Raw genomic sequence first — 23,292 nt, 5'->3', positions numbered from 1 at the left:
TTCAAAATAAAACATTTTTAAAAAGTTTTGTCTAGTAAGGAAAAAATATGAGATCCACAGCAGGAAGGTAACTTTAATAAAACTAATCAAAATGGCACAAAATAATAAGCAGCTCTCGAAGTTTCTTGAAATCTTCATCCAGTAAGTTACAAAAATCAAAAGCAGCAAGGCAAAAAAACCAGGTCAGATGATGTACAGATTAAACATTCATGCAAAGTGAAGTGGCCAGGGCAATTCATTTCCCTGTTAAATGATTAATCTGGCCACCTAAATATAACCCAGTGGAATTAAATAAGTTCTCTTACACTGCACTAATTTTATAAAGATTTAACAATAAACAAAATTTAGTAGTTTTTCCCAAATACTGTCTATTCCATGTACAAGGCTAATTAGAGGGTAAGAATGAGGGGTCTCAAGCTTTGGATTTAATAAAGTCATTTGAAAAAATGTTTTACATTTAAAAGGCACTATCTTTTGAGACAAGATAAACCTGCAAATTAATCCTGGAAAACAGAAACAGAAGCATGTCTGGTTTGGGAAGAATTGAAGAAACATTATTAATTTCAAAATATTTATTTGGGGATTGTGCTATGATGGAAGAGGTCTCCAAGCAAGGATAAAGATACATGTCAGATAAAACTAGATTGTGTAATATGATGTATCAAGAAATAAGTTCCACTTTGAAAACCATATCATAATTGTGTGGGTAAATTTATTTGGTAATTACAAATGTCGTAAATGAATAAAAACTTATTTACAAGCTGAAATACACAGTATTTCCAATTAATAAGTGACTACATACAATCTAATAGTTTTGGTAAGACTGTTAGTCACTCTGCAACACATTAGTAGTGCAACCCCATCCTCAAAATCTTAGATAGATCTGTAGTTTTCAGAGGATTTATTGATTGCTCTGCCTCCCCCCCCCCCCTTTGGAGGCCAATACTTTCAGAGGTTACTTTCTCAATTTAGAGGCACATCCACAACACCATCTGTAGAACTGTTGGAAAAATTTGAATGTTCCTCTTCAGATTCACCATCTAAATCTTCCTCGGCAGAATCATAGTCTTCATATTCAATTTCTTCCATATCTAAATTTTTCAAAATATCTAGGCTTTCTGGTGCCTTTCCAGTTATTTGCTAGATAAGTAAAACAATGGTGTTAAGACATTCTATTCTTGATAAACTTAGCTTTACATTTCAATTTATACCTATATAAATATATATATATATGTTGTTGTTGTTTTTTGTGATAAATAAAGGGAGACTAGTATAGATCTATTTCAAGCTATTTAGCTCTCATCAGCTAGCCATACCCTTACTGGGATTTGAACCTGGGCTATATTACATACTAGGCAGACATCTTAGCCATTAGGCCACAGGCTCTTATCCATTATCAGCGAAACCAGGGTGAAAGGTGGCCTAATGGCTAAGATGTCTGCCTATTATGTAAGTTCCATCACTAAGCAACTCAGTAGTGAAACGCAACATTACATGGCCACATCACCTAATGAAGGCAGCCTCAGAAGTCCTTATTACTGTTGCAATGCTAGGATTGCATGGGTCATTAAGCAAGAAGAGACAGAGATCCCAGGCAAACAAGCTGGTAGGTGAGAGCTCTGGGCAAGGGAGGTACCGCAGATGGGCGCTACAGAATGGTGGAGTGTCTGAGGGCCACTAAAGGCAGGTGCCAGAGTGCAGGTAAGTAAGCACCGGTGAGATTTTTGAGGTTGCTCTCTTACTAGAATTAACATTCAATTCTTAGGGAGGTTCAAGGTTGACTCAACATTTCATCCTTCCGAGGTGGGTAAAATGAGGATCCAGATTGTTGGGGGCAATATGCTGATGTTGTAATCTGCTCACAGAGGGCCGTAAAGCACTAGGGAACAATATAAAACCCTTAAGTGCTATTGCTCAACCTCAAAGTTGAAAAATCAAGTTCAGGGTTCAAAAGATTATATCTACCATGCAAAGGAGACTTGTAGCAGGATATTCAAGACCACTGTTTCTTCCACCCATATAGATTAATCATTTACTTACTTTTTAATTTCCAAAAGGCATAAACTCCAGTCAACAATTTGTTTTATCAGCTGGGCAGCTTACCTCTATCATATTTGCCATATAATGAACATGGCCAGCTAGTTCTGACAGTTCTTCATTTTCTTCTTTTAGACGAGCAATTTCACTAGTTTTTAATTCAATTTCTTGATGCAACTAGAGGGAAAAAAAAGATTTTAGATAATGCAAATTTCCAAAGCATGCTTCCTGTGACTTCTAAGAACATTACCTTTTCATTTTCTTGTAAAACCTCATGCAGGGCTTTCCTCCTCTCCTCAGCCAATTCTTTCCAATACTGGAATGAAGGATTGCCTGGGGGGAAAAAAACCCATAAGTAGGGATACTAAATCCAACATATAATTTATTGGAATTACTCTACCAGCATCAGATCTAAGTCACATAAAGCAGGGGTGATCCGCCACAGAAACTTTGCAACTTCAACTCCCAGAATTCCTAAGCCAGCCATATTGACTGAGGAATTCCAAGAGTTAAAAGTCCACAAGTCATAAAGTTACCAGAGTTGCCCACCAGATATAAAGTATTCTTTTAACAGGCATCGTATGAAACACTATGGCAGTAATGGCTAACCTTTTTCTCCTCGTGTGCCTAAATTGCGCGTGCATGCTCAACAGCTTGTGCCCACACCGATAATGCAATACACCCGCCCCATAGTGCATGAGCGCATGACCCCCCATGCATGCACATGTCCCACCCAACCCCATTTTGGGCCTAGCAGACCTCCCTGAAGCCTCCTGGAAAAAAAGGGTGTGGGGGGTGCCGCACTCCCCCAACCCTGCATGCATGTACAGCAGAGACCTGAAAATTAACTGGCCGGCGGGAGGCGTGCACACGTATACAGTGGAGCTGAGTTGGGCAATGACTCGCATGCCCGTAGAGGCCTCTGCATGCCACCTGTGGCACACATGCTATAGGTTGGACAGCACGGCACTATGGTATCAGTGTTCTTAAAAATCTACAGTCAATTCCAAAATGTTTAGCAATATCACGATTTAAAAAACAGCAACATATTCCTCATCGTATTGGCAGATAGGGAAAAACACCACCGCCACCCTCAGATTATTCCAGAGTTATCTTGAAGGCTGACCCAGCTGGAACCACAGGCTTGGCAGTTGGGTTAAAGTCTCATTAATTTACCTATCTTTTAATTTTCTTTCTATTCTACCTTGTAGCTCAAGTTAAACTCATTCATTGGGTTATATGACCATCTCAAACAAGAGAATGTCAAGAGAGTCTCTATTCAAGCTCAATTAAACTTATTTGCACTTGGGTCACAATCGCTCCAGTATCTGAGTGCCTTTATTTTTCTGTCTTATTCTTATTCATTCTTTACATGACTCTAAACAGGACTTTATTTCCGCTCCTCTTGTGGGAAGCCCAGTTCTAGGCTGTCTGAGACCAAGCAGCTATATGCCCCTACAAGGACACCTTTGCTCTACATGCTGCATGGATTGCCAGTGTGCTTATGGGTCAAATTCAAGCCCTACATGACATGGAGGCATGGTATCTGAGGGACCACCTGTTCCTGATTGTATCTGCTTGTCCCACCAAAACTAGCAGAGAAGGCATGCTGCAGGTCCCCTCTACTAAGGAATTACACTGGGCAGGTCCCAGAAGATGGGCTTTCTCTGCTGTGGCATCTGCATTATGGAATCTTCTCCTCATCAGAAATGAGTCTAGCACCATTGTTCTCATCATTCTCCAAATCTCTCAAGACTTGGCTATGCCATCAGACTTGGGGATCCTGTAACGGTTCCCTTATTATGGCTAACACCCTCCTTCCTGCATATGTGTTTAGTTTTTAATGATGAGAGTTTTATATAGTTATTATTTTTTTAGTTTTTTGCTGAGATGATAAATGGGTTATCAAATTAGTTTTCATGAGATTAGCCACTTAGCCATAGCCTCCAGCCCGCTGTCAAGAGCCAAGGTGGCGCAGTGGTTAAATGCAGCACTGCAGGCTACTGCTAGATCAGCAGGTCAGCGGTTCAAATCTCACCGGCTCAGGGTTGACTCAGCCTTCCATCCTTCCGAGGTGGGTAAAATGAGGACCCAGATTGTTGGGGGCAATATGCTGACTCTCTGTAAACCGCTTAGAGAGGCCTGAAAGGCCTATGAAGCGGTATATAAGTCTACTGCTATTGCTATTTCATAATAGTCCCAATCAAGTACCACTCTACTTTAGTTCTGTGCCTGCACAAACATGCTGAACACAAAAGGACCAGTAACTCAATTTTTCTCATAGTCCCAATAGCTAAGTTTTCTTTTTTCTTTTATAGAAGTTATATAATACATTAAACAAAATACATGTGATTAGATAAATTCTTAAAAACTGCACCTCTCCAGGTTCAGTAGTGAATATGTCTAAATATCATTACTTGATTATAACACCAATTCAAGTGCTCTTTCTTCTGTTGTAGGGTTTCAGAGGCCTCTAGCTAGAAGCTGTAGAAAATAAGATGACATTCCATCTAACCCAGGGATCCCCAACTCCCAGGCTGCAGCTGTGGGAGAGATGGGCAAGTGCTCACACATGAAGCTCCCTTCGCATGAGCAAAGGGTGCTCACACTCGCAGGTCCACCCGCACAAGTGGAAGGCACTTCACACACAAGCACAAGTGCCCTCCCCTCGTGCAAGTGGAGCTTCGCGCCCGAGTGCAAGCGCCTGCTGCTTGTATGAGAGGAGCTTTGCGCACAAGCGCAAGCACCCTCTGCTCACACACAAAGCTCCATTCGTGCAAGTGGAGGGCGCGTACACCTTCTGCTCACAAATGGACCTGTGTGTGTGCCACTCGGACACCCTCCCCAATGCCAGGCCGGCAAGCAGAAAGGTTGAGGACCGCTGAGCTAAACCAGTATTGTAATTTGCTATGGTACTTATATAAGTGGAACAAACCTTTTGTTGTAAGATCAGAAGGTTGGATCGCTCCTCTTACGTTTCTCTGTTCTATTTTATCAGCAGCCTCAGGTTTTTTTGAGATAAGCTGATCATTCCAACTGTTTTTCTTGATTGAAGACTTAGCCTGTTACAAATTATGAGCAGTTTAATAGATCTTTGAAGGTGAAAGACAACCTGTTTTTCCATCCATTTAATTAACCTTAAAATGAGGCGTCCAGAAAACAATACCCTAATCGAAGGAACTATCAAGGAGAAAAATCACAGACCCACCCAAGCAGGTAAGCCACTGTGTAAAAATAGGAAGCAACCTCCTCCACCCCTACCACCTGCACTGATGACGTTACCTGAGTACTGAAAGGTCTGCAACCAAACAGCCAAGCTCAGAAAGCACCAAAGTTCAAACCTGAGCTACATATATTCTCTACTATTGGAGAGTCCAGTTAGGGCTCATATTAATATTACCTTGAGCTGTGATGACAGAAAATGAGTCACTGATCTGTCTTAATGTCATGTTCAGATCAAGTTGTTTATTTAACCCAGGGCAGGAAACCTCTTGGGGTCATGAGAGTGCAAGGTGGACAAGGGGCAGCGTTCTCCAAGTTTGCTGTACAGCTTGGTCTGCTTCATACTTCAGAACTGCTGTTTTGCAGTTGCCCACCATTTTACTTAGGACTCTTCAATACATACTACTTATATTAGCAGCACAATTACAGTTTAATTAAAAGCAAACTACAATTCCTATGCCAGCTCATAATGGATCTGACTAGATTCTGTTCCAAAATAAATAATACCTCGTTCGTCCTGCCCACCAGGCAACCTGTAATAGATGGCTGTATCATCTTAAGGGTCTGCCTCTGGGATGTGCAGTTTGTATTATTTGTAGAAACCTGCTGGGAAACAACATATAGAGTAAGTCAGGTTTTTAAGAGGACTATATTAATATTAAACACTACCAACATGCTCACATTTAGTAAGAATGTTATTATGTTTGATGGGAACTTTTTCTAAAAGTTAAAACATGTAAAGTTAATACTTCTTAGACAGACCAAGGAACCTCCTGGCACTGCCCTCTCATGACAAAAATCATAACTGACACATTCATTCAGATGTAGTTTTCCCTGCATTATTTTCAATTCCAGAAGTAGGTTGGTAATCCCTAAGCAGTTATAAACATTCAGGTTAATTTATACGCTGTTAAGTCTACCTTTGCACATCAACCAGATACTACAGAATTCAGTCTTGTATCAACAGTAGTATTTACACTGTGCTTAGAGTGGAAGTTAACTTCAAAGTAGTTCTGTTTATTACAATTTCATCAATAATAAAGATTAGTAAAGAAAGCTTTAGAGAGAGGTTTACATATACAAATAAAATACTGCATAGAGCATATTGTTCTTAAGGTTCCTATTTGTTTAAGAGACAATATACCGATCTAGCCAGAGCACTGGGTTTTTTGAGGGGGGGGAGCCGGGGGGGACGAAGAAAAGAATGCCTGGCACCCTGTCATGTGTAAATAGCAATATCCTGCATTCTTTTTAAAAAAATTACACTGCCACCATGAGATAGTAAACAATAGTAGATAATCAAACAGGGATAGCAGGAACATAATGTCACACTAGCGTGAGAAAGTCTGTGATTCACACTATATTTCACATGACAAGTGCTAACCTTTCCCACGGTAAAGTCTTTGCTGCCAATTAATTTACTGTTGAACTTGAGGACAACTGCCAGCTACTTTGGGAACAAACATTGCACTAATTTCAGATTATAACTGTAGGTATTGAATTAGATTCAAGAAATATTCACAGCCATCCCTTGCTTGGATTAACCTATTACTTGCAATATTTTATGTTTAACCAAATAAGCACCGATGAAGGTTAAAAAGATAGCAAGTACAAAGTAAACACGCAGAATATTGATGAGCAAAGAACGCATTAGTCTGATACCCATTTCATCTCGAGACAATGTAGGTCTTTATGTAATTATTATTCCTTCTTGTTTTTTTGCCAGTAGTGCCATAATAAGTTTCTGTATACTTAGTGCCCAAGCTCCAATCATCACCTTTTATGTGAACAAGGAGACAAGTTCAAAGGGCAAAGTTTCACCTCTGTAACTGAAGATGAAACTGAACTTAAAAGATACTTTAAGTTATTCCACAACTCAACCATTTCTGTACAACTTTGTCTTGTCATAGCCATAAGACTCTCCTTACAATCAGTCATACTTTAATGGCCTCCCACGTTTATCATTGCAATGTGCTCTATATGGAGCTAACCTTGAAGAATAACTGGGAGCAACAACATGGTCCAGAATGAACCATGATTCAAAACTAGCACTGTTTTTTTCAAGCTACTTGAGAAATTACTAAGGGACAATCAACCCCATGAATTTATTATGCAATTATTTTTATAAATCTTATTTTGGCAATGATATGAAATGTATTTTTCTTTCTTTTTACAATTCAAGTCCATTCATAAGCATATATTTTTTCCTTCTACAAAAATCTGCAGAAGATGCTTTTAGAACAGGTATTTTGAATAAATCTTTTGAACACAAGAATCAATTGGAGTTGGGTGGTATCAGCATCAAACAAATATACAACTGATGTTTAATGACATTCCAGATGTCATCTGAGGATAAATGTTCATACGTTGTGGGAATCAAATGAGACACGTGAATGGTCTGTTCACGACTATCTTTTTTCTTGCACTACCATGATAAATGGTCAATACAGAAAACTTACCACTATTCAATTACATTGTTTATGTGTACATAATGTTGCTCATTAACTCACAATTCCATGTTAATTTTGCCATCCCAGCAATGCCTGATAAACCCATAACTAGTATAGTTAAAGATCTGAGAGCTAAACCCTGAAATCCAGCCTGGAATAGCAAGGGATAGCAATGTATGGAAAATATTGCTAGATGTTTTAATCATAGATCAGTTAGCTAAATATTTTCGAAACTAATAGGGGGAATTTCAAAAGTGATCCTTGATTTAAAAACTGACTGAAATTGTTATAAAACTTTTCAGTAACAGAAAATAATTAAGTATAACTTCTTGCTTTTAAGATATTGAGATTTACACTATAAACAAATATAACAATTGTTCAGTGAAAGATATATTTTTAGCAATGCAAAACTGAATTCCAGAAATGAAAATTATTTTATGTACATCTGTTGATAAGCTTATTGCGAACAGCATTAAGTACTGAAGTCCTAATTCTGGATATTATACCTTCACACTTTGTCCATTTCTGGAAATATTAAAGCTTACTTTCTGAAAACGTCAAAGTGCTGTTTGCATGACACATTTGAGTATCACGGGAAGGTTATATTTCATGTCAATGAACTCTTTCAAATGATTTAATAATTTTATGGAAGAATTAAATTTAATTTTTACAGATTTGTCTTCTTTGGTTTAAATTAAGTTTGTTTACTCAGCCATGTCAAGTGAACTATTGTTGGGATGTTATATGACCGTAACACATCCAAAGATCAATGTTCAGTCCTTTAAATTGTAGAAGCAAACCTCAATTTATGACCACTTGAAAGTGTTGGAAAAAGTGACTTACAACCATCACAGCAATCCTGCAGTAACATGATTAAAATTTGAGTGCTTGGCAACCAGCATGTATTTATGCCAGTGGCAATTTTTACCAGTGATCTCTATTTGTGGTCTAGGGCCTCCCAACAAGCAAAATAAATGGAGGAAGTCCGATTACCTTAATGACCATGACAAAACAGTCGTAAAATCAGGTATGACTTATTTAACCACCACACTGTTTAGCAACAGATGATCTGGTCCCAAATGTGGTGGTAAGAATCACATAATCAGGAAGAAAGGGACTTGGACCTAAGAGTCAGCAACTGCTGTCCAACAGTCTTTCCCACATTTTTCTGAGCTATTTTCCCCCTTCCCCTGGCTTAAGCTAGACCAGTGTTTCCCAACCTTGGAAACTTGAAGATGTCTGGACTTCAACTCCCAGAATTCTGGGAGTTGAGGTCCGGACATCTTCAAATCGCCAAGGTTGGGAAACACTGAGCTAGACAACACTTTGTTAGTTCCTTCACCAAACAGTTCTGACCCCTTTGTTTGCTGATTGTGCTCATGGGCAGAGAGTTCTGATCTCTTTACAATTTCTTTCGAACATTGTTAGGTTGGAAGTGTGACAAGAATTGACAACCTAACAATCTCCTTTGCACTTGCAGATAAAATTATAAAAAATCAGTCATGTCATACAATGTTGGGACAAATAAGTGAATTAAAGGATTAAGATGACTAGGATGTTCATGCCATGCTAGCAGTCCTAAATATACAAACTCATTTAGGAAAAGTTCTGCATCATGTATGACATGTTAAAAGGCTCTTTTTGGACTTTCATTCACATAAACATGTAATTGTATAGGATGTTTGTTAATGGACTTCCTATAAATTCTCTTTCCAATTGTCACTGAATTTGGCCAATTTGATCTCAGAAGTACGAAGCAATTACCCCTCCACTAGCTATTCCTTCCCCTGCCCTTAATTAAGACAATAAATAACCTTAAGCATCAAAATTATGTCTATTGAGTGCCCTGCAGTTCAACAGAAAATGAACTTCAGTAAAATAGTAGCATTTGTGTATCTTCTGTCAATGCAACTTCACAGCAGAATGATCTCTCTCAAATGCTAAATTAGAACTAAAAGGGGGAAAAATAAAATGTTATAGTTTGAACAAGTGTTGATTCATATAACATGGAATTGTGCTTTGTATATTAAAATGAAATATATCAGCCCAAGTTATTAGTTTTATACACAAAATACCAGTTTAATATCCATGTATTCTAAGACATATAACATTTATAGGAAAGACCAAGTGTATATGAACAGCAACTGCCAAAGGTAGTCCTCAACTTACAACCAGAATTGAGCCCAAAGTTTATCTTGCAGAGAAATTTGTTAAATGAATTTTGCACCATTTTACGACCTTTCTTGCCACATTTGTTAAGTAAATCACTGTAGCTGTAAATGAGGACCCGGATTGTTGTTGGGGGCAATAGGCTGACTCTGTAAACCGCTTAGAGAGGGCTAAAAGCCCTATGAAGCGGTATGTAAGTCTAACTGCTATTGCTAACCCAGTTAAGTCAATCTGGTTTGCCCCATTGACTTTGCTTGTCAGAAGGTCACAAAAGGGGATCACATGACCCCAGGATGCTGCAACCATCATAAACATGAGTCAGTTGTCAAGCATCTGAATGTAAATCACATGACCATGGGGATGCTACAACAGTCATAAGTGTGAAAAGGGACCTAAGTCACTATTTTCAGTGCCATTGTAACTTTGAATAGTCACTAAATGAACTGTTGTAAGTCGAGGACAACCTGTGTTAATGTTTGATAAGTGTTGACATTAGCACTTTGTTAACAGGCTAGTTACCTTCACAGAGGGATGCTTTTCGGTATTGGATTGTGGCTTCATTTTAGAATTCATGTTTCTTTTTAAAGCCAAAACCTAAAACAAGGACAATGAAAACATTAACACAAACAGTGTCACAGTCAAAGTCCCTCAAGCTCTTTTCAAATGTCGGGTTGTTAAAATTTCATGCTAGTCATTCTGCATTGGAAGCTTGGAACCTCACAAATAAAAAGAAAGAAAAGAAACCTGAGAACTTTGGAACAAGAATTCACAACATCCAAAAAAATCCCAACGGGCTTCTGAAAAGAACAAACCAGCCTCATGTTGCATCTTGCACCAGCATCCTCTCATTTTAAGGTGAAAGCAGGTCACCAACAAAAAGCAGCACTTGCAGCTACATGTTTTTCCGCCAAGACTAAAGCAAGCCCTCAGGCTTTATTTGCATGCATGCCTCTCTCTTTTTTTAAAATGGGCCGAAAGACTCATTTAGAAAGCATCTCGATTCCTCATTTAAGTGACCCGAGTATCATTTGCTAGAAACATACATTATTATTTAGAATAGAATTCTTTATTCTTTATTATATTCTTTATAAAGAATTCTTTATTCTTTATTCATCAGCCGGCCAATGTCGACTGGCAACTACCCAGAGGAGAGCCTTCTCGGTGGCTGCTCCGACCCTCTGGAACGAACTCCCCGTGGAGATTCGTACCCTCACCACCCTCCAGACCTTCCGCATCGCCCTTAAAGCCTGGCTGTTCCGACAGGCCTGGGACTAAAGACTTCAACCCCACTCGAATGGTATGACTGTTGTGCTTTTTAACGGTGTATGGTTTTCATGTTTGTAACTTGTCTGTTCTCCCCTTCCCTTGAATTGTGAGCCGCCCTGAGTCCCCCCAGGGAAAAGGGCGGCATACAAATAAAGTAAAATCTAATAAATCTAAAATCTATTGGCCAAGTGTGATTGGACACAAAAGGAATTTGTCTTTGGTGCAGATGCTCTCAGTGTACATAAAAAGATAACGATACATTTGTCAAGAATCATAAGGTACAACACTTAAGGACAGTCATAGGGTACAAATAAGCAATCAGGAAACAATCAATATAAATAGTAAGGATACAAGCAACAAAATTACAGTCCTGCAGTCATAAGTGGGAGGAGATGGGTGATAGGAACGATGAGAAGGCTAATAGTAATAGTAATGCAGCCTTAGTGAATGGTTTGACAGTGGTGAGGGAATTACTTGTTTAGCATTTGGGAAAAAACTGTTCTTGGGTCTAGTTGTCTTGGTGTGCAGTGCTCTATAGCGTCATTTTGAGGATAGGAGTTGAAACAATTTATGTCCAGGATGCGAGGGGTCTGTAAATATTTTCATGGCCCTCCTTTTGACTCCTGCAGTGTACAGGTCCTCAATGGAAGGCAGGTTGGCAATAATTTTTCCTGCAGTTCTAATTATCCTCTGAAGTCTGTGTCAGTCTTGTTGGGTTGCAGAGCCAAACCAGACAGTTATAGAGGTGCAGATGACAGACTCAATAATTCCTCTGTCCTCTAGAGCAGGGGTCTCCAACCTTGGCAACTTTAAGACCTGTGGACTTCAACTCCCAGAGTTCCTCAGGCAGCAAAGCTGGCTGAGGAACTCTGGGAGTTGAAGTCCACAGGTCTTAAAGTTGCCAAAGTTGGAGACCCCTGCTCTAGACAGACGCTTAATAAATACAATTTAAATACGCCAGTCCGAACTAAGCCCCGCTGTAGGTTTGCAACCTTAACTTCTGAAATCCCAGCGTATCTTTGAAACCTGGACTCGCCCCGAAGCTGTTTTTAAAGGGAGGGAGACCCCAAAATTTAGGGGTGATGAAATGGGAGGGCAGGCTTGCGCGCCGCGATTAGCCAGCCTCAAAGGATCCCTAAAAGAGGATGGACTCCAACTCCCATCCTCCACGAGAAGGATGTCGGGAGAAAAACTGGGGCGGGGCGGGGTGAGAGCGCTGGGCAGCGCAGGGATCCCAGGAGCGACTCAGGGGGGGAGGCGGCAGCTCGCCCAACGGAAAATGGCTCCCCTTCCCCTCACCAGCAAAAAGCGTGTTGCCACGCCGAAAGGATTCAACCCCTTCCCGCCCGCAGAGAAGCGCCTCAGAATCCGTGAGAAGCGCGGAAAGGAAAAGGGAGAAACGGCAAACCTGGGATTCGAGGCTCCCCTTGAGAGGCCGCTCGCCCGCCGACGCTCCGACCGCGACTCCCGCGCTCGCTTGAACAAGGAGCCTTTCGCGCGCAGCCCTAAAGCCCTCGCTGCGTCGGCGGGCGGGTCTTGTGACGCGATGTCAGCCCCGCGCCAATACCCGTCCGACGGTCCAATGCCTCTAGCCTATCAAATCCCGAATTCGGAAAGCCTAGAGCCAATCGGGGCTTTCCTTCCGCTCCCCACCCCCACCCCATCCACGTGAGTTGTGCCTTTTGCCTACCTGATATTTGGAAGAGATCGTCTGTGGGGGCGGGGCGGGGCGGGGGGGCTGCTGGAAGAAAAGTTTCCGGGCGTGGCTCAGTCCTTCGGGGCGCAGTCCTGCGCATGCGTTATTCAAAAGCAAACATTCTTGAGTTCGGCTATTTGAGGCTTGCCTTCAAATCAATGAGTAGGGCATTAAATATTCAATCCATGGGAAGGTCCGCCCTGACTGAAGACCCAGTGATTGATTTTGACTTTATTTGTAGGCCACGCACTTCCTAAGAGTCTGATAAAACACAAGTAAGAGCATAATCGTCTATGGAGATTCTCAGTCATCCAGGTCCCAAAGGTAACAGGAAGGAAGGAAGGAAGGAAGGAAGGAAGGAAGGAAGGAAGGAAGGAAGGAAGGAAGGAAAGCAAAGCAAAGCAAAGCAAAGCAAAGCAAAGCGTCTTGGATTGAGAAGTGAAACGTCTTCAAAGAAAACTCAGAAAGTCCAGTTGCCTCTTGAAAAAGCACCTTTGGGATTGTAGGAAGTTATCACCCAGCCCTCTCCCAGAAAAATGAAATATCCTAGGAAATATTGAAAAGGCAGAATATTTCTCTGGATGTGAAAAGAAAGAAACATGTTTTAAAAGACAGAATAGCTGCCTGTAGCTTCCTGCCCATCCCCACTGTGTCAGTGGGCCATTAAGAAGGCCAAGCTAGTCCACTTTACATAACAAAGACTTCTCCACTTCAGCTGCAGGGGGAATGGGATTAAGGAACTTTACCCAACTCACCACATGGCATCTGAGAACTCAACCATACCTGGATTCAAAACATAGCCTAGAGAGTTGCCCCTGCATGGCCCCATGGGAGTCTGACAACCAATCAGAATACATTTCTTACACAGGAACAGGAAACAGAGAGGTGGGACTGAACAGGTTATAAAAAGCCTAGCAAGCCCCTCCCTCAGCCCTTCTCTTCTTCTCCACCAACATTGAAGCATGTGATCACCTTTTCTGTCCAAGGCTCAAGCCATGTGGCCCTGTCCAACAATAAACCATCTTTCCAAGCAGCCTCCATGTCTCCAGTGTCTTTTTCCCCACTTGGAGCCGAACCCAGAAGGACATTTCTTTCATCAGGACAATAGCATAATCAAAACCTCACGGCTGTAAAATATAACATGCCGGCAAATGATAAAAGCAAGTGGGGAAAAAAAGATAACCATCAAGGATAAGCATTCCTGTGGCTGAAGGTAGAGAAATCCCATCAAAGTCCATGGCACCAAAAACATTGGTAAGTTACCTAAATAAGATGAGAAGTGATACACAGATAGCACTTCACTTAACAGTTCATTTAGTGACCATTCAAAGTTACGACAACACTGAAACAAATGACATCATTTTTCACACTTAATCTGTTGCAGCATCCCCATGGTCAGGTGATCAAAATTCAGGCACTAGTCAACTGGCTCATATTTATGACAGGTGCATTGTCCAGGGGTCTTTTATGATCTGATAAGCAAAGTCAATGGGGAAGCCTGATTCACTTAACAACTGGGTTACTTGCTTAACAACTGCAATGATTTGCTTAACAACTGTGGTAAGAAAGGGCATAAAATGGGGCAGAACACACAACCAATGTTTCACTTAGTAACAGAAATTTTGGGTTCAATGTCGGTTGTAAGTCGAGAAATACCTGTACTCCTTCCATCCAGGTTTTTTAAAATAAATCCTTCTAAATCAACTCCCATATTGACATGAATGCAAGATTAGACCACTGTGTCATCTTGCAGAGTATTTTCTGCATTTGGGGCTGGCAAGTTTGGGAGACGGCAGAGAGCACATTTATATATTTTGTAGCAAAGTAGTAAGAGTAAGTAAGATGATCAAAAAGAATCTTGATTGCCTTTTTCAGATTCATGATAATGGGAATAAAAATGCAGTGCCTTTAATATCACAGTTCTAGTATACCACTTGGGGAAATTAATCTACAGATGTTTCCCCAGCTATCTTACCTATATCCATGAAGCATCTGTTTTCCTTAAACTGGAAAATAGTGCAAATTGCTCCTTCAGCTAAAGCATTCATTCAAATAATTTCCCACATGCACTATAAATTAGTGTCATCAGCAAATAATTACATTAATATGCATTAGATCTAAAACAAGGGCATTTTACATTAATTTCACACCCTTAATTAAATGCTATTTAATTAAGAATGTCTATTCCAGAAATTTGTAGAACAGGATTTTAGAACAATTGGAACAATCATGGTAATAATGTCATTAGTTATAAACTTGAGTTTGTTTGCTTGTTTTCCTTTAATTTGTTTTTGGCTCTGATATCTCAGTTCATAATAATAGAGGCATTCCTTCTTCATCTCATGTAAAAAGGTTTACTAGACATACCATTATCATTCAATCAGAATTCCTTTTAATTTCTTCAGCCAAGAGACATTTGCAAAGAAGCTCTTGTTTCAGAACTGAAAAAGTGTTTATTTTACTAATTTAGATGATAGAGACATTTACAAGAACTATTATATATTATTACCAGTAATCCAACAGATGGACTTTAAGTTACACCCTTTTTTTAGCCCACTAACAGCAAAGTTCTAGTATGCATAAAAACATGTTGTGACATTTACATTCATTTAAACATTTTGCCAATCTCAATATTTTTTCCTCTGTGTAGCTTGAACAAATATTGAGGTTTCTCATTGGGTTCAGCCAGCTTGTTTTGAATGTTTGCTATGCAAAAGGATGTGTCATTTGAAACATGGCATAGAAAATGTCCTCTTCTATTTTTTTTTCATAATGTAAGAGTTGAATCACTTGTCGGGTATAATAAAATATATCCGGGTGAATGGTGCATCTCTATGTCTTTGTTTGGGGGAATGTATTGGAAACCATATCACCTATACATACTGAATTGTCTCAAGGCAAACTGTGATCAATTATGGTGATTCAACATACCGTAATTAAGAAACAAAATCAGTTTATCCAGGCCTCCAAAAATGAGACTAATAGCCATATACCACCAAAACTGTCATGTCTCTTTGTAACCTTCAGTTGGGCAAAACTGGAAGGTTTAAGAACAATTATTGAACCAAGATAACTCAAGCGGACTAGCTTACATGACTCTGATAAGGGAGGGAGGGAGGGGAGCAAGGAAGGAGGGAAAGAAGAATATACTAAGGATATTTTTGAACGATTCAGAAGTTAATTTTAATATTTCAATAGCGTCAACAGAGACATCTCCCTGTATGGAGAGATGATGTCTAAGACCTGTCATGGAATAAAAACAAGTTCTATTTAGCAAGGCTGAGATTGAGTTGAAACTAGATTTACAACTGACAGGCTACAAGAATGACATGGAAAAAAATGTTACACTGGACATGCAAAAGAAACCAAATGATGTACTAATAATTAAATAGCTATTCAAACAACAAGCTAAGATAATAACCTGGATAATTTTCCTATATTGAATTTACAAAAAAGGCTTGTTAAATCTTGGAAGAATGTTGTGAGAAGGAACAATGAAAACATGAAAATAAATCAAGTTCTATGCCATTATTTGAATGGTAAAAGGTTAAGATTGTTAGGAGTAAGAAGGTGACAACTTACTTAAAAATTTTATACTTGTGATGAAGATAGGAAGTCATCTCTTTCCATATTTCTTTGCAATATTCTTTCTTTTCTCTTTCATTTTTTCTTTTCTGCACTTTTGGTTCTTAAATCTTACTCAGCTTGCATCAGTTTTTATTGCTATAATTATAATCTTTATTAAAGTTACTATTAAATAAAAAGAAAAGATTGCAATTATTTACTTCGAGCTGTGGGGAGCAAGCCAGTACAAACAAAATAATTACATGTTTTACTTTGAACTTCCTGATAACTCTCTGAAAGTATTATCTTCGAAGTAATTCCCTGTTCCTTGGAAACTTGTTTCCAAGTAAAGGCACTTTTGACTGTATCCATTTAATGTACTGAACCTGAAATTTCTAAGAAGGAAGGTGGTTTAAAAACAGATTTCCATCTCCTCTCCTTCCTCTTTAGCTGCCCATCTTTCCTTCAAAAAGCCTCTTTGAGGGAGCAGCTTTCTTTGACAGGTATTGCAGTGGTGGGTTTCAAACTTTTTTGGAACCTACTCTATAGGTGTGGCCTGCTTTGTGGGAGTGGCTTGCCAGCCATGTGACCAAGTAGGAGTGGCTTGCCAGCCATGTGACTGGGTGGGTGTGGCTTGCTGGCCATGCGACTGAGTGGAAGTGGCTTGTCGGCCATGTGACCAAGTGGGAGTGGCTTGCCAGCCATATGACCGGGTGGGAGTGGCTTGGCAGTCATGTGGCCAGATGGGAGTGGCCAAGACAATGTCACTGAATTCTTTGCCCCAATGGCTGACCTACGAAAAAAAGATACAAAAAAGGAAATTTGTTATTTTGTGCATTTACTACTTAAATAAGATTAAAATAAGTACACAAAATAATAAAAGAACTACTTACAGAAGGTAAGTAGCTTACTACTTACTACTTGTATTTCAAAGGGAATAAATACATATTTAATTTTACACATGTTAACAGCTGTTGGAATTGTGTTTGCACAACAGTGGAAAAAACAAAGATATGAAAATGAATAAATATTAGAATGTGCAAGAATGAATAAATTGACAATTAAAATCAAGAAGGCTTCGAATACTTTTTCACGTGGGATTTGTTTTATCAATTGCTAACTAACAGAAACAGCAATTAGAAATCTAAAAGTATGAAAGAAAACACCAATTATGTAAGGAAAGGTCACTAAAATGTATAAGGAATATTATTAGTACTTGATAATTATTAATGTGTAGATAACTGCGGGACATTATACACACACACACACAAACTATGACAGTGCCAGGAAAACACCAAAAAATAACAATTTCCCCCCCAAAAGACTGCAGATGAAACCAGTTTTTTTCCCTAACCCTAAGAACAGGAAAGACAAAGCCACTGGAATAAAAACCATCAAGGCATTGTGGGAAATTATAAAGGACAGTGCCAGGAAGCTCACAGAACCAGCAACCACCTCACAATGACCTAAACAACCAGGTATCACACAGAAACACACAAAATCTGGCAAAGCTGCCTTGCACCAACCTGGCCTGCCCATAGAAAAGCAGCCACCTTGAGACACATAAACCATGCACCAACCTGTACACTTAAAAGCAACATATTGCATCACAAATAAAACATTTGCAAAAAGGAATAACATTTCTTGTAATAAACATTCTATAAACAATAAATTTAAAAAAATCCCTAAAAATAATTAAAAACCATCAAGCTCAGGGAACACCAAGGACCCCACTGTCGTCTCCCCCCCCCTCTTCCTCCTCTCAATATATCCCACTCTTTCTAGCACTGATGATGATAATAATATCTAGTTTGGGTAATGAAACATCTGCAAGAAAACAAGCAAGCTCAGAGAGCACCAAGGACCACACAGTCATCACCCTCCTCCTCCTCCTCCTCCTCTCTGTATAACCCATTTTTTCTAGCACTGATGATGACACCTGGTTGGGTAATGAGATGCCTGCAAAAAAACCACCAAGTTCAGAGATCACCAAAGGACCCCACAGTCCTCTCCCTCCTTTTTTCCCCTTTTTTCTCCTTCTACTTCTCCTCCTCCTCCTTTCCCCACAACCCCACTCCCTTCTAGCACTGATGATACTACCTAGTTTGGTAATGAAATGTCTGTAAGAAAACCACCAAGCTCAGAAAGCAGAAAGGATCCCACTATCCTCCACCGCCTCTTTCCCCCTCTCTTTTTGCTTTTTGTCCTATCTTTCTCCTCCTCCCCCCCCCACTCCCCTCTAGCACTGATGATGTTACCTAGTTGTTTGGTAATGAAACATCTGCACCAAGCTCAGAGAGCACCCAGGACCCCTCATTACAACCTCCTTACAAACTACCCACCCATCCATCTCCCCCGTGCTCAGAAAAGGAAGCTCGTGCAAGTCCTTTGCTAGCAGGCAGGTTCTAGGATGCCTGCCGCCACCAAAGCACCTTAACAGAGTTGATTTTCTGACCACAGGGAGACGAACACCGCCCGTCTCCCTGTGCTCAGAAAAGGAAGCCCGGGTAAGTCATTTGCTAGCAGGCAGGTTTTAGGATGCCTGCCACCACCAAAGCACCTTCCCGGAGTTGCTTTTCTGAGCATGGGGAGACAGCCGGCAGTTTGCGTGGTGCAGCCAGCGCCTAGGAAGTCCTAGGAGACCAGCCACGCCAGGTAAGCTCCCGCCACCATCCCCATCCCCACGCTTTCTGGCAGCCAGGCATCTTAGGCAAGTCCGGGGACCTTGCAAAGGCTTTGCAAGGTCTCCAAACTTGTCAATGCGCCGGCCGCACTGCGTAAGCTTCCGCCGTCGTCCCCACCCCCATGCCCGTGCTTTCTGGCAGCCTGCGGCCCTGCTCTATAAGCAAGCCCGGGATCCTTGCAAGGCTGCAAAAGGTCACCAGACTCGCTTATAGTGCAGGGCCACAGCAGGCCACAACAATGACATTTGCAAGTCCAAATGTCATTGTTAATTCTAATTGGGTTTGTTTGGGATATTCTATTTAATTCTTTTTAACTTTTGTAATATGTGTTTTTTTAATGTTGTACACCGCCCTGAGTCCTTGGGAGAAGGGCGGCATATAAATCTAATAAACCAAACCAAACCAAACCAGGGACCTTGCAAAGGCCTTGCAAGAGCCCCAAACGTTTCAAAGACACCGGCCGCACCAGGTAAGCTCCCACCGCTGACCTCACCCCCGCGCCCGCGCTTTCTGGCGGTCAGGCATCTTAGGCAAGTCCAGGGACCTTGCAAAGGCTTTGCAAGATCCCCGAACTTGTCAAAGATGCTGGCCGCACTGCGTAAGCTTCTGCCGTCGTCCCCACCCCCATGCCCGTGCTTTCTGGCAGCCCTGCAGCCCTGCGCTATAAGCAAGCCTGGGATCCATGCAAGGCTGCAAAAGGTCACCAGACTCGCTTATAGTGCAGGGCCATAGCAGGCCGCTCCAGATGGCCTGCCTCCCCCCCCCCCCACACCCTGCGCTTAGTTGCAGCTTGCTTATCTCCTCGGAGTCGGCAGGCAGCAGTAGAGAGCTAAGCAGGAAAAAAGGTGAGTTTAGATAGGGTTCCTAGGGGCGGGTGGGGCAATTGGTAAGCCAGCCAATCAGTGGGCGGTGGGCGGGGCTAGGATAGTGCAGACAGGCGGGGGGAGTGAGCAAGCGAGCGACAGGGCCAGGGCAGGTGTTTCGAAACTTACTTTCGGGTCCACCAGTGGAACCTCCTCTCACCTGTTCGGTAGATTTGACCAACCGGTTCTACCAAACCGGTGCGAACCGGTAGGAACCCACCTCTGAGGTATTGGTAGATAAATTCAAAGGGTTGGCAGAATTGTCCATAAGTGGGAAATCTTCTGATTTTGACTATCTCTCTGGCTACTGCTGGGGAAAAAAAGAAAAATTGGTGCATCCTAACCTGAAATCAGAATAGAACTGGAAGGGATCTTGTAGGTCTTCCAGTCCAACCCTTGCTCAAGAGAGGAAACCCTATATCATTTCAGACAAGTGGCTGTCCAGTCTCTTTTTAAATGCCTCCAGTGAAGAAGCACCTCTGACGGCAAGCAATTCTATTGGTTAATTGTTCTCACTTGTAGGAAGTTAGCACCCACCCCTCTCCTAGAAAAATGAAATATCTTAGGAAATATTAAGGCAGAATATATTTCCCTAGTTAAGAAATGGGGAAACATGTTTTTAGGCAGGAAACAGACTCACTCTTAATAACCCCCACCTTTGTTAATGGGCCATTAAAAAAGTCTGGGCCAGTCTATTCTCCATAACAAAGACCTATCCCTTCCAGCTACAGAGCGATGGGATTAAGGCATGATAGTATTAGCCCTTTACCCATCTCACCACCTGGGAAGAAGCAATGCTCAACCAAACTTGGACTCAACACAGCCTAGAGAATTGCCCTGCATGGCCTCATGGGAGTCTGACAACCAATCAGAATACATTTCTTACACAGGAACAGGAAACAGAGAGAGGCGGGGCCGGATAGAGTATTAAAAACCCAGCAAGCCCCTTCTTGGCCCGCTTCTTCACCCAACATCTGGAAGCATGTGACCCCCCCCCCCCATTTTCTGTTCAGGAACTCAAGCCATGTGATTCTGTCCACTATTAAACCATCTTTCCAAGCAGCCTCAATGTCTCGTCTTTTTTCCCCCACTTGGAGCTGAACCCAGAAGGACATTTCTTCCAACACACTATGATGATCATTTATTGGCTTAAAATGCATTTCTTTCCAGAGGGACTGTCCCCACTAGTGTTGACTGACAACTTCCCTTCCCCCTGGAAACAAGCAATTGATCACAAGCTGGGCTCTTATGGGCTCTCACCATTATTCTTAATGTCCCTAGGCTTTGAGCAAGCAAAGCAAGTAGTAATTAATAGAATGAGGGACATGGAGTTCCAAGAAGAACTAAATAGGTTGCCTCTCCACAGTAGGGAAAGAATCGAACAGGGTGTATGGGAATCGGCAAGATATCTAAATGACCTGATCTACCCATAACAAAGAATAGCTTTCTTCAGAGCCAGATTTAACATTCTTCCTTCAGCACTCCTCCAGGGCAGGTATAAGAGAACACCTATAGCAGAACGGGTCTGTATATGTGGTAAAGGAGAAGTGGAAGATAATGCACATGTTCTATTACATTGTGAGCTATACAGAGCTTGTAGGTCTGCACATATTCTCCCCTTATTAGAAAGATTGCCAGGGAGGGCAGACAATTTTTATCTAGGCTTTCTCCTCCAGGACACTAACTCGGTTACCACGTATGCAGTGGCAAAGTTCTGTGATGCTGCAATGTCTATAAGAAAAAAATTGGCTACAGAAGTATAGTACCATCTTGTACCAATTATCTGGACATTCCTCTAACAATCTCTGGACCATTGTGTTATTATCCACTTTTAATGTCAATACTTTTTAATTATATCTTAATGTTAGGGTTTTTTTTAATATAGTGTAAAAACTAATGTGTATTGCTGGCCTTTGACCGTAATAAAGATTTTACTTACTTACTTCCAACACACTGTTAGGAAGTTTCTCCTTAATTACAGATTGCTTCTCTGCTTGATTAGTTTCCATCCATTGTTTCTTGTCTTGCCTTCTGGTGCTTTTGAAAATAGGTTGATAATCCTCTTCTTCTTCGTAGCAGCCCCTCTTGTTTAAAAAAGCATAACTTGTTGCAGAAATCCAATGTTACCTAGAAAGGAATGAAAGAATTCTAGAGAAGCATACATAATTTGGCCAAGCTTGGTTGAAAAAAAAATCCATTTAAAATTAGAGTTCAAATAATTGTTAGTACTTAATTGTTATACAACCTGAATGTTTATAAAAATATGTGTGCCAATCAAACTAAATGCTATATAATAGTAAATGGAAAATATTTCCTTTATCGCTGAACTTGAATGGAAATCAGTGGCAGCTTCCACTAGATGGCAGTCTAACCTTAATATTGAAGCTCTGTTTTTACAGTGCTAAAGCAGTGCTTGCTGAATTAAGCTAATTAATCTAGTCCAGAGGTGGGTTCCTACCAGTTCGCACCTATTCGGTAGAACCGGTTCATCAAATCTGCCGAACTGGTTAGAAGAGGTTCTACCAGTGGACCTGGAAAGTAGGCCACACCTATAGAAGAGGTTCCAAATTTTTTTGAAACCCACCACTGGTCCTTGGATATGATTATTCTACACTATCATGCTCATATTTATAAAACTCAGTGCCTCTGTGAAAGGTAAGGATGACTACTGCGTTTGTGGTGCATTCAGAACATTGCGTGTGTTAAAGTTGTTTTAACGCAAACCAAAGATGCCTTTTAAAAGACAAGTTTACATCATATTCTTATGCATGCCAGTGCTGTGTGTGAGGTAATTTAAGGTGGTTCTGACAAGTGTCATCGGCATCTTCATATCCGGTCACATGGGTGGCAAGCCACCCCCATCCAGTCACATGGGCGGCAAGCCACTCCCACAAAGGAGGCCACACCCACAGAGTAGGTTCGAACAATTTTTGAAACCCAACACTGATCTATTCTACCATCTTTTAGCATAGTACGTTGAGAAAATATAGCCAATGAACTTGATCAACAATGTGTGAAAATCTGCCATGTTAGAACACCGTATGCAAAAAATCCAGACAACCACTGGATGGCTGCCAATACACACAGAGGTCATCTGTGCAAGGTTGATATCAGTCCCTCTAGGTCAGTGGTTCTCAACCTTCCCAATGCCGTGACCCTTTAATACAGTTCCTCATGTTGTGGTGACCCCCAACCATAAAGTTGGTGTCTCGGTTCCTAAGACGATCAAAAATATGTGTTTTCTGATGGTCTTAGGCGACCCCTGTGAAAGGGTCATTCGACCCCCAAAGAGGTCCCTGACCCATAGGTTGAGAACTACTGCTCTAGGTAGACCAGACCAA

At 41.0% G+C, this 23,292-nt stretch overlaps 1 protein-coding gene across 1 annotated transcript; it reads right to left on the bottom strand.

Moving 5' to 3' along the window:
• Window positions 1–909: 909 nt before the first annotated feature.
• Window positions 910–12,672, bottom strand: GMNN (geminin DNA replication inhibitor). The gene is made up of 7 exons (XM_032223490.1): window positions 12,553–12,672; window positions 10,398–10,472; window positions 5,767–5,865; window positions 4,973–5,099; window positions 2,288–2,370; window positions 2,104–2,214; window positions 910–1,140 (listed from the first exon to the last, which is right to left on the bottom strand). The coding sequence occupies exons 2-7, from the start codon at window positions 10,449–10,451 to the stop codon at window positions 964–966; spliced, it is 651 nt and encodes a 216-aa protein (XP_032079381.1). The 5' UTR covers window positions 10,452–10,472; window positions 12,553–12,672; the 3' UTR covers window positions 910–963.
• Window positions 12,673–23,292: the final 10,620 nt, after the last annotated feature.

This window comes from Thamnophis elegans, chromosome 8 (assembly GCF_009769535.1).
Source record: "Thamnophis elegans isolate rThaEle1 chromosome 8, rThaEle1.pri, whole genome shotgun sequence".
NCBI classification, from domain to species: domain Eukaryota; kingdom Metazoa; phylum Chordata; class Lepidosauria; order Squamata; family Colubridae; genus Thamnophis; species Thamnophis elegans.
This window is presented reverse-complemented; position numbering and strand designations above follow the sequence as displayed.

Bases quoted from the DNA above. Each gene is read 5' to 3' on its own strand.
- GMNN (XM_032223490.1), bottom strand. From the start codon at position 10,451: ATGAATTCTAAAATGAAGCCACAATCCAATACCGAAAAGCATCCCTCT. The intron at 5,100-5,766 runs GTATTATTTATT...AATTTGTAACAG, and splicing joins TGGTGGGCAGGACGAACGAG to GCTAAGTCTTCAATCAAGAA. The intron at 2,215-2,287 runs GTAATGTTCTTA...TTTTCCCTCTAG, and splicing joins TTTTACAAGAAAATGAAAAG to TTGCATCAAGAAATTGAATT.